Source organism: Echeneis naucrates, chromosome 15, assembly GCF_900963305.1.
Source record: "Echeneis naucrates chromosome 15, fEcheNa1.1, whole genome shotgun sequence".
NCBI lineage: Eukaryota > Metazoa > Chordata > Actinopteri > Carangiformes > Echeneidae > Echeneis > Echeneis naucrates.
Genome location: NC_042525.1, coordinates 6,518,409 through 6,530,484, shown reverse-complemented (window position 1 = coordinate 6,530,484; position 12,076 = coordinate 6,518,409). Strand labels below are relative to the sequence as shown.

Sequence of the window (12,076 nt, the reverse complement as noted above, 5' to 3'; positions counted from 1 at the left end):
GTGAGACTGTAACATTTACTTTTATGGTGCTGTTCGGTGGAACAGGCAGAGTGAAGAGGCTCATAGTGACCTACTTGTCACCTCAACTTCTGTCCTCTTATCTCTGCTGCCCTCTTGTGGAGTCTGTTTCCAATGCATTTGAGCCATCAGGTGACAAAAAGATGCTTGACTTGCAGGAATATCTGTATTTAATGCTTAGAATTGCAGGGCTTGGACAAGAGGTGCTACGATGTGGACGGATTCAGTTATGTTTACAGTTGACCTTGTGACTTTTCTTTTTCTGCTTTAACCAGTTATATAAGTTATACCTTTAAAAACTGTGAACTATGTTCTTGCATTGGATTCATAATGATCCATGAATCAATTTCAAACTAGTTTAAGCAGAATGGCCCAAATGACATAGGACTCTTAGAATTCTTCTTAGAATCAATTCTCCATGTCTATTAGGAACATCATGGGCAAGGTCTTAACCTTAAAAAACTTTCAAATGTGAGCATACATTTGTGGAAATTCAAGTAATAAAGCCCCATTAAAGATTAGAAAATATAGCATGAATCGTTCACAAATCAATGTGGAAGAGACACCACTGAAATGCACACAGGGCACAAACACTATAACCAGAGATTTTTTCTTTGCTTCACGCACCTGTGTAGATAGCCGGCGTGCCAATAAATGACGACTTGTACAAAAACACTGAACTGTCGCCAAGACCACACAGGACTTTTTTTCCATCACCTGGAAAAGAAGGAAATAGAATCTTTTAGTTTGGATATTTTGGTCACTTTTACAACTCTTTTTTCTTCACTAAGCAAGCTTTAAAACTGCTGCTGATGAAAGATTATGGATTTGGGTTCCAAAAAGTCTCACTTATTCAAACAACTGTACTATTTCAGTAAATCAACAGTGAAGTTCATCAATGTGTCAATTAGTCATCTCTTAAGATTTTCACTCTCACTGAAAATGATTTTCAAATACTTGTCTCTGTCTCACATGCTGTGTTCCCACTACCTTTGGCTGGTATTGGCACTCGCTTTTATTTTGTAATATTTTCAAAGAAGGAAATACTTAATGATTTCAACCGCTTATCTAAATGTGTGCATTGTGTGTTTTAATGAAATTTTAAGTAATGTAGCAGCGTGATTGTCTCACCTGAGTACTGAAGGCAGTATACTGGTTTATTAGCAACATTCAGATGGATGCGTGGAACAGTAGGTGCTGGTCTATCTGCTGGATAGTCTCGGAGGAGTAAACCTCTTTATGACAAAAAAATATTTGCATTTATATCAAAAACAGCATTTTACAATATTGTCATAATTGTTATTAAATGAAAGACAAACTCACGTATTTTTGTTAGACTTTTTAGAAGAAGAATTCTGCTGAATATTTGTTTTAGGAGAAAACATATTCCTTCTGAAAAACAAAACAAAAACAAAAATCTATCTGATACCTCTTGTAACATATCACTTGATTAATGAATACTTATTTTATACTATTAAGAAATAAGCTAAGTGCAGTGCAGCAGTCACGAGACAAATGAATGAGAGACTCAGGACCCAAAGACGTTGAGTCGTGAATCAATAAGCCATTCCTACACAGAAAAGATGCGGCAGAAAGACCCATTGGTGAACGAATCTGAGCCTGTGGCACGAATGTGCGGAGTCATACAAAAGATTAGTTCAAAATGAACGACATATCACTAATAAAGACCTGATGAGTAAAAGTATTTAAGTAATTCATGTTTATCTTATATTTATATGACGTTGAAAAGCTGAGCATCTGGTAGTGAAAAAGATGTGCTAAAACCAGTCAGCAGGAACTTAAAGCCACATTGCTATGAGATCCTATTAATGTGGTAAGATGTTGCTTGTTGCCTCTCTGAAGTCCAAATTGAAAGTTTTGTGATGATTACTTTGTAAATATTATTCATCTTGAGTATCTGCAATACATTATAATTAAGAAATTAATGAAATACAAGAAGAGGGAAAAAAGTTCCATTCTTCCAGTCACCTGACTTTACTTTACTGTTGGTTTTTACCCTCATCGAGTTTAGGGCAATGTAATACACTGTAATTAAATTTCCTCAGGGAAAGTTCCTTTATTAACCTACCGTGGGGCACTGGTGTATCCAGATGATTTCACCTTTGAGTGGAAAACCAGCGGCTGCTCCATTATTCCTCCTTTGTGAAATTTAGAAGGCAAAAGCGACACAGACAAATTACCACAGACTGCAGTGGGTATAAATCACATGCGTGTATGTACTAAACAAATCTAAAGGATACAAAGGTCAAAGAGTTGCATTTATAAACAGATGACATGAGTAAGTATTTTACGATATTGGTCAAATTAAAGGAAAAAAGACTTCTGTGCTTTATTTTCCATAAGTAGGATTAAGCTCCTCATTACTTTTTAACTGACCTTTATGAACAAAACTATGAAAGGAAGATACAGTTATTTGGTGACTACTGTGAGGATTAAGTGCATCGGTCACAGGCTGTGGAATGGTTCATTCTGCTCCCTGTTCGCAGTCAGCGCCTATACTATATTACAATGAGCTCACTTTTTCCATAGCCATTAAACTGTGTAAATCTTTCCAAAAAGTGCTTTCCTGTCGAAACGGCAATTTAGGACTTAAGTTGCATCAGAAAAAAATACAGATTTGGTTTACAGCCCCACATAAATACTAATTTATTACCTGTGACCTGAAAAAATTTAAGTGATTACATTAATTCATCAATGGACTTAGTTGATTAATAAAACTGAAAACTTAAAAAAAAAAAAAATCAGGTAAGGTTAACTGTGTGAATGTTATAATGACATTTGGGAAACAAACCTATGGTTAATGACTTTAATACCGTCATTAAAGGTAAATAGGAAATAGTAAATAGGCTAAATAGGATCAATTATTCAAGACTTTTGCACAAATCAATGTTGGCATGGTCCCAACACAATAATAAAGATTTAATGTAAATGATACCAATCAGTCAAAATGAAAAAGATGCACATCTGGAACCCTTCTCATTCCAGTCTTATCTCAGAGAGCTTTTCGTCTTTGATGTGCACGGCCAAAGCCCAGTCTGGTTTTGGCTTGAATTGTATTTTCCTGTTTAATAACAATGATTCTTTTCCTTGGATTTTGGAATGAAATACACACTTATTTTAGTACATGTTGTTTCTTTATCTGTCCAGCTACAAAGGAAAGTGCTATTTTGGTTCTAGTGTTTTTGCAAAACCTTTTTCCTTTTTTTTTTTTTAATTAAGTTGAACCTTTGTTCAACTTTTCAGAACAGAAGAAGTAAAGTTCCTTTACACCTGGTAACTTCCTGAAGGCACAATGTGGCAAAATATAGCTTCAAGAAGAAATTGCAGCCACTGTGATTTGAATATCACATTTGGCTGTTCCGTAATATTGATAATACTTTTGTGTCATTGTGTAGCTCTTGTGCTTCTGGTTGCTCTCATGTGGCACCTTCCTTCAGTACTCCATTTTTGAGTGAGCATGAGTGTGAGGTGGAGTACTGGAACTAACATTTGAGCCAAAACACATTATATGCAATATACTAAGCATTTTAGTCCAGAAATGTAATGACTTGGCAACACAAAGCCTTGGCGTTCCTCAACAGGCCTATTGACCTCCTGTTGGTATATAACGGTCCTTTAGTTTTATGGGGCCATAAAAATCTCATAATTTACGCTGACTTTACACTAGATTCTATTTGAAGCAAAAAGAGAGTTTCAGACTAATCTCCAAGTGGAGTCATATCTATGTAATCGCAGCAGTTTGCCGAGTGCTCTTTTTACAGCCCTTATTATGTAACATTTAGCCTAAACGGTTACGGCAAATAAAGTTTCATAATATTGAAATTGTTCTATCCAGTTTAACGCAATAGGATGTTCAGTTTCCTATGCAACAATACAATACAAATAAAATGTGAAGTAAAGTACAGCACCATAAGGTAGCTTTCCTACTGTGTTTAGACATAAAACCATAAGTATTTAATTTGATGTTCAGATTCACAACAATTACAGTGTCTGCAGCTATTTTAGATTATGAGATTTTAAGAATGGGAAATGGTAGTCAGACCTCCCCTGGAGTTTTGTTGGTGAAATGTGGCCGATGGACAAGACAAAACAATCTAAGCTTCTGAAACTGTATAAACTATTGCAGTTGTATGATTCTAAGGTATTATTTTGACTGTAACCAGAGTCTCTGGTATGATTTATTGCCTTACTGAGCTGTGAAAATTGGGGCACACAAGAGTCAAATGAAGCAAAAGTAGAAATAATAAGCAGCAGTGACTAATTTGCAAACTAAACCAATACTTTTGCTAAACCAAATACAAAACCCGTATTGTAGTTGACTAGTGGAACGGTCATTGAGAGCATGAAACTCTTTCCTTTTTCAGTGAAAATGATGTCTCATTTAGATGACGCCAGTGTTTTTACATAAATCTGAGCCAGTCTCTCATTCAAACATTTCATTCTTTAGACATTGATGACATTTAAGGAAAAAATTATAAGATCACTTAGATTTTAAGTGCTGTTTTAAGAGTGCCCTTATATCCCAATCATAAAACATCTTACACCAGGCAACATAACTTTGGCATTACACTTTGGACAGGTGACATTATAAAAACGAAATTGCACCTGATGATCACCATGTCAAAATGCCAACTGATTTGCTCTGATTCACTTCAAGATTATACGACAGCTAAGCTGCACTCACAGAAAAGCTCTTGAAAAGCTCCTTCAGACTTGTGCCTAACCTATAGTGGAAGAACATTTTCCTTTCCAGGAGTCTCCAAGGTTTATGATGTAATTTGAATACATTTCTGCAGATATCCTTAAGAATACAGAGATGCACAAGGGCAACCTGGTGGGTAATGCTAGTCTGTAAATGTTTGTGGTTTTTGGCGTAGCAGTGCAGTCACGAAGCCCTTCTAGACTCCCATGAAGAGCTCCTAAATAGTCCAGCACTGGCAGCACCCTACACTCCAGCTGTACTGGCTTTCGCAGCACTACCTCTCTGCAAGACCAACATGTGAAACTCAGTATACTATAGGTCGCCAGCAGAATAGTTCCCAGTTGTCAGATCCTAATGATACACTGGAAAAAAACACTTTTAGCTTATTATTTTACCTCAAACTTCACCACTAAAAGAATTACCTGAGCAACAAAACCAGGCTAATTAGCAAGAATTTATCACACGTTTATTGTTTTTACTTTTCAAGTACCTACCTATGTGGTATGAAAACCCACAATGCAAAAGATGGAAACTTTTCCTCTATATTTACAGATAATGAGGAGGTTCTAAGTCGATCTTGTAATGCCCAAAGAAACTTTTTTTTAAACCTACAATGAGTACAACTTAAAACAATTGACCCAGGCCAAGCTAAACAGACAGTGAGCCAGTCATGGAGTGAGCTATAAAATTACTCATACTTTTAAAACCCAGAGCTGTCAAACAGCAGTAGCTCCCCTTTTATTTTATGTTCGTGAGCATAGGGAGAGGTAAGTGAGTGCTGAGACGACGACAGCAATGCTGACCTTTCTTTTTAGGATGACTTGGTTCCTTCTTCTTTAACTCCGCATTCAGAGGTGATTCAAGCAGTAGGGGAGAACTGAAAGAAAAGGAGGGGTGAAATAGGGGGGAATGAGTTACTGGAAATGAAGGAGCACAGCATTTTCCACTGTTATGGATTATTAGTCCCTCTAATTCTCAGGACCATGATATTGTTGACTCATGAAAATCCAGATGGCAAGAATGGATATAATAGGCGAAGTTAATGTGGAAATGTCAGAAGTCAAAGGCGGGAAGCCAAATAGAAAACAGGCCACACTCGTGTCCTATTGCTGGTGAGGTCAGGCGACCAGTGTCTCAGAGAAGGTAAAAAATCTAAAACTGCAGTGACTTTCCTAGATTTAACAAGTTTTGGCTCATAAATTATACATTTGTTAAATTAGAGCAACACATACTGTTGATGAAATTATCACAATTTATTAGTGCTAGTGGATTTTTGCTAAATAATCAACAAATGGTGGAAATAAGCTAATACCTGAATTCCTATCATTTCTCCCCTGGAGGACAAGGGAGACTTTTTGGCATTCGAATAGTGTTGTTATTGTGAGATTAATAAGTGTGATTTTCTTAATTGAGGATCACATCCAGTATGGACAACTTTATTAAAACTCATGTGGATTCCAATGCTTACGCATATAAAAAATGCTCACTGAATTAAATCATTTATTCAGCAGAACTGTTCCAGGCTGGAAACAAATGCTTACATAAGCTACAGAGGAGAAATAGTTTTCCTTTTTTGTGTGCCTTTTGTCAATTGTTTCATAATAGCGGCTGTAATAATAATGTAAAATAAAACAGAATAACAGAATTACACGCAAGCAACTGAAACACTACATGCTATCGTACTTATCAGAGTCCTGATAGAAGAAACATTGTTTCCAGGCCCTGTGTACAACGAGATTTCATTTATCACTTGGATCTTTATATTAATCTTTCAATATTTATTTACATCTATCTTTAAATATTAGCTTTAAACTTCAGGTTTACCTTGGGAACACTGAAAAGCCTTCAGCAGAAGCACAGATCCTTCCTTTGTCACAAAGATGTAACTCCAAAAGCGCCACGTGTGGAGTAAACAAAGAGCTCACTAAACACACCATCTACAGCAGGTAATAAAGAATTCAAGAAAGAAAAAGTTAGGGATTGATTTTAGTGGTTCTCATGTCAAGAGGAATTAAATTTTATGAATTCCTTTAAACTTTTCATTTTTAGGTGACTTTTATTATGATGAACTGAGGAAGTTTCAGAAGCCAAGAATGCACAGTCCTCAGCAAGGGGTCAAATGGTGTGTGCAACACACGTCATGGGCCGATGAAAGGACAGAAGTGAGTGCAGTATCTTACTCTGCTTTTCTCCTGTCCTGGAGAGATTGACCATGATCCAGCCATGGTGATGCTCAGGTTGGGGTAATCTAGAAGAATGCACGTCCAGTTAATTAGTTAGTATCAAGCATTGTACATCATGTAAAAACATTAGCTCAACTGAAGAATATGATATGCATATGCATGCACACGTCATTGAAATAGATTCATTTATTCATTTATTTATTGATTAAATTCATTAATTAATAATTGATGTATTTACCAATATATTTAGAAGAAAAACAGTTCCTATATTAGTTTTCTAAACATTGATTCAAAGTGGTCTTTAACCTGCAATATGCATTTTAAAGGAGGAACACTTAAACACATCATAGCATTAAAGATCAAATCAGAGAAGTCTCACTGCAATCAGCCCACCTTTGAAATATAGTGCTGTTACAAGTTCTGAAGTAGCCAGATCTACCACATACAGGCCATCAGAGCTTCCAACACATAGGCAGCTGTTGTCCCTGCAGGGGCCCACACAGAAAAATATGGAAAAATAGTGTTACAGAATTTCTCCCCAAAAATGTTTTTTTTTTTCTTTTTTCAAGATCATTTGGGAAAAGACTACGTAACCGCATACTAAAGAAAAACATACTGATGTCATGGTGTGGTGAGAGACCATAGGACTACAGGTTTTTATTCAAGTTTCATTTGACTTCATGCAGTCTAACCTATGCATAGCCAGCAAGATGGATACTATTGCCACACAGAGAAGGAAGGAGAGGAAATTGAGTCTGATGGATTGTTTTTATCTACTTCCTGCACTGAACTAAATGCTGAAGTGATGATGTGTTGAGTGTATATGTTAAAACAGGTTTTACATGTTCGTTTATTGTTATTTTTAAGTAGATCATCTGCCTCTGTTAAATCCATGATGTGCAGAGTTTTTACATAGCTATTGTATTATTGCGCTTGTAGAAAAGGGTGCAGCATTTCATTCTGTGTGCCAAAGTATCTATTATGACTTTCTCCCAGGGGACACATAAGTCTGTATTTCACTTCACACCTGCAAATGTTTTTTAGCCCATTACCTTGAGATAATAAGATATACTCAAGGGGAAACAATTATCCAGCAATAATAAACTGCTATTTCAACATAATTTGATAAACAAAGGTTGTTTTTCCAGCTTTGATCAGGCATCAGATGTAACAAGCCGGCGTGTAGATGAATGCTGAAACGTGAAAATGTACAGCCTTATGTATCGATTAACTTGTCAAAGAATAATTCAAACAACAACTTACTCAGGCAGTAATCACATTTTTGTTCTTAGTGGAAGTTCTGCTCCAGCTTTAAGCAATAAGGAATCAATGTCCATTTCATTTCAGTGGTTCACAAAATACACACTGTGTGAAGTCTGTGGTTTTTAAGTGCCTGCTTCCTGCTGTAACATGAAATATTTTAACAGCCTGAAACCATTTATGCTACAAGCCTGAAAAGTTTCCTGTTTCCTATGAAAGATGTGACATTTTTTTTTTTGTAGTTTTTCCAAGATTTTGTGATGACATTTGCGCTATACAGCACAAATTGCAGAAAAGTGTGGCTATGTATGTGTTTTTCAATGACAACCCTCTTTTGATTTGAAACTAAAATATTTTCAGACTCAAATACACTTACAAGGTGAAATTCTTGTTGAAAACCAAATTGATGCAATGAAAGTGGTCACAGTACTGAGAGTATCATGTCTTGTTTCAACATTAACATTCATCTGTGATGTGATAAAACAGTTCTTCATCAGGGTCGAATAATAAAGTTGATTTCTTACACTGGGAATTATGCTTACATTTTGGACTCCACCTTAAACCTTATGATTTCCTGTAATTAATAATAATTATAGTTATATGGTCTATCTGGTATGTCATTATCCCAGTGCTGACTCAGGAGTCTCCTGAGGTAACTAGACATAGAAAATCTCCCTCGTAAGCAAATTAGGAACCCAAAACAAGCAGGATCTTGTGTTTAGCAAATGCTTTAAATCATGAAATTATGAATACTATATATACACAGTGTTTACTTACTTTAAATGCTCATTATTGGTGTCAATAAATGGGCTACAAGAAGCCATTTTGAAGACAGGTTTTGCAGTATCAACAACAGCTGATTTTTCTGCCTCTCCTGGAAGAAAATATCAAAAAAGAAGTATCAATGAAAAGAAAATTAAGTCTGTCCAACACCATCTCTTTCATTGTTTGTAACATCACCTGCTTGAGAGCCAAAAGCTTGGTACATGCATCTTTGGTGATGTCTTTTTTCCATCTTTTGAAGGTCCATTTTGGTCACCAGGTGACACTTGTGGTCATCATGAAGAGAAAAGCACCACACCTGAACCCAACAGATACAGGCATTATATCAAAATTTGCAGTGTTCAGTTTTGGTCACTACATGTCTTGGTCACTAACCTGTCCATCAGTTGAGCCGGTGATGAGGTACCTTGTGTCCTCCAAGAAGAATACACTGAGCAGTGGAGAGGCTAAAGAAACGAAGAGTTAGTTTCAGCTGAGCTGCCGTAGAATATGAAAACTTTGCTTACTTTACAAAGCTTGTTGTATTTAACCCTTGTTGGTTCTTAAAAATTAGTCCTAACACCTAAATAGTGAACAATTCAAGAGGAATATCATACCTGAGAGCACAAAAGACTGGTAGCAAACATCTCCAGTTTTTAAATCCCACACCTGAGAAGAGTGGTAAAGTGCTGATAAGTTTATGTTGATTGGTTGGTATTTGTTTTGTGCGCAAACACTTCATTGTAACTAAATCAAAAGTGTGATCCTTTTTGACCATTATTTGTGAATCTTTAGCGAGAACCTTAAAAGTGCGGTCCTCTGATGTGGTGATGAGAATGTCTTCATTCCAGGGACAAAACTCTGCCGATGTTAAATGTCCCAGGTGGCCGGTCAAAGAAGAAATTACTTCCTTTCTCTAGTGTGGAAAAAAACAAAAACAATCAAACTTCAATTAGATAAAGTTGAGACTTTAACATCCACTTAACATCCACATCCATAACACACAAATGATATTAAATGTGCTTTCATAAAGCGATATGTTCTGATGTAGGTTTCATAAATAAAAAGGTAAATTATAAAAAAACGTATTTAGGAACAATGCTTTTATCAATATATGCAATAGAAAATAAATACAGTACTTAGCTTGCTCATGAGTTCAAAAATATGGAGCAAGTGTTTGTGTTCATGAAGACAAATTGTAAATCTAAATCTATAGAGTATATCATCTTTTACCTTTGAGCTAAGAATATGCACAGAAGCTCCAGAACATGCAGCCACTCGTTCATCAGAGACACAGAAAGAGAGATGAACAACTTCACCCAGTACAGTCCCAATAACAGTCCCAGCTGCAACTTTCCCTGCAAAAAAAGAAGTGATTACATTCAATACAAAAGAGGTCCATGACTGTGGTAGACCTCAGCGGCCTGTCTGGATATTTTTCACTAGATGGCAGGCTTGTTAAGATTTTCACTTTGGAAAATGATCATAGTCACAGCTCTATTATAAGAGGAAATTCACACAAAATGAATATCATTAGAAAATGTTGATCTTGCCCCTTTGCCCCTATATGTTGCAATGTGAATAAAACTAATTCATTTTAGAGATTAGAGACTGACCTGGACAGCAGCTTTTTACTGCACACACAGATTATTTCCTTACCCTCCCTCACTCTCTTCTGGCACAGTTCAATATCCCAAACGATGATATAATCAGCTGAGGCAGAGCAGAGTAGCACAGGATTGCTTCTTTGTCCAAATGTCATTGCACTGATCTCACCATGGTGGCCAGTTAACAGCAAGGGCTGTGGACAAATATTTAGACTTCACTAAAATATGCAACAAACATTATATTTATTAGCAACGATAACAAATAAAGATCAAAAACTTACAGATGATTGATTACAGTTAAACAACATATCTTTTTTTCCCACCTGCCCACATAAAACTATTTATAATTTTGCATTGTATAAGATTTTTAGCAAAACACAACATCACAAGATATTGGATCCCCTGTGGTTATAATACAAAACGTTGCAAACTAGTGGAACTATCCAGACATTTTTGATTAATACAAACTGAATATCGAATAAAAAAACTGTGTCGACAAACCTTGTGCTCTATATGTAGATTACTGTAGATCAACAAGTTGTTACCATCCAGTGGTACGACACAATAAGAGTGACAACAAGCTAGCTGCCGGTGCGACACAAGTCTATCGCAAGCTAAACTGAACTTTTCAGTCATCATCTTATGGCTATCTGTTTCCCGTTTACCTGGTTAGGCACTCAACTTTAGCCTGTAAAAAGCTCCCAGTGTTTAAAAAACCTGTTAAATTAATTTTTTTTTGTGACTGGCTAACTAACGTTTAGAGAAGACGCTTCCTTTAGCTGGATAAATACTACAGGTTGCTAGGATACAGGATACTATATCAATTTACGTTGCATTAGATCGTCTATGTCTGAAGAAGGGTTACAAACACATTAAAAAAACGTAAGGTAAATATATTTTGTCTCTCAATATATTTTCTCCATCTCATAGCCATTACAGCCGACGCTGGTCTTTCTTTTTAAAAAATATTGCAATATTACAATTTTATAACGGTGGCACATTTAGCCGCTTTTGTTTCACTACGGTACATTTGATTGAAATTGTGTTTGAAATATCTGTCAGAGTGAGACTTCTTTTTATTTTTCGTTTCCTCTTTACATCTGTCCAGTTACTTCTTGTACCTGCTGCTACCGCAAGATGGCGGCCGCTGTCCACCTCACGTGAAGCACTGCTCGTGTTTTTCAATGATCCCCGTCTATTATTACCATGTATGACAAAATGTTCAATATATATGTACATATATAGGCGTGTGGTGCTATTCAGATCCGAGACTTTTGCGCATTAATACCTATTAGCATGATTGTAATGAACGATGATATAAGGCAAACTGTAATAAATAACTTTTGAGTGCTTATTTTGGACTTAAACGAAAAGCAGAAAATACACTTGAGGACAGGAAATCCTAAGTGGATTTCCTAAATCATCCCGTGTGAGTGGCCAAAGGATAAGCACTTATAAAAAGCAGAATGGAGACCGGCATGCTGGGAAATGTAGTCCCCCCCCTCCCCCTTCCAGTCTCCCCA

The 12,076-nt window shown here is 36.3% G+C and overlaps 1 protein-coding gene across 1 annotated transcript in view; it reads right to left on the bottom strand.

The window, feature by feature from the left end:
* Nucleotides 1-12,033, bottom strand: part of wdr27 (WD repeat domain 27) — a 35,953-nt gene extending 23,920 nt beyond the window's left edge. The window contains exons 1-16 of the mRNA XM_029521791.1: nt 12,028-12,033; nt 10,606-10,747; nt 10,180-10,304; nt 9,749-9,862; nt 9,564-9,615; nt 9,343-9,413; nt 9,145-9,265; nt 8,962-9,058; nt 7,318-7,409; nt 6,922-6,989; nt 6,566-6,678; nt 5,545-5,618; nt 2,108-2,177; nt 1,342-1,410; nt 1,150-1,253; nt 646-735 (exon numbers count right to left, since the gene is read on the bottom strand). Of these exons, the coding sequence (XP_029377651.1) occupies nt 646-735; nt 1,150-1,253; nt 1,342-1,410; nt 2,108-2,177; nt 5,545-5,618; nt 6,566-6,678; nt 6,922-6,989; nt 7,318-7,409; nt 8,962-9,058; nt 9,145-9,265; nt 9,343-9,413; nt 9,564-9,615; nt 9,749-9,862; nt 10,180-10,304; nt 10,606-10,747; nt 12,028-12,033 (1,408 nt within the window). The remainder of the gene's footprint in view (nt 1-645; nt 736-1,149; nt 1,254-1,341; nt 1,411-2,107; nt 2,178-5,544; nt 5,619-6,565; nt 6,679-6,921; nt 6,990-7,317; nt 7,410-8,961; nt 9,059-9,144; nt 9,266-9,342; nt 9,414-9,563; nt 9,616-9,748; nt 9,863-10,179; nt 10,305-10,605; nt 10,748-12,027) is intronic.
* Between the last annotated feature and the right edge of the window lie 43 nt (nt 12,034-12,076).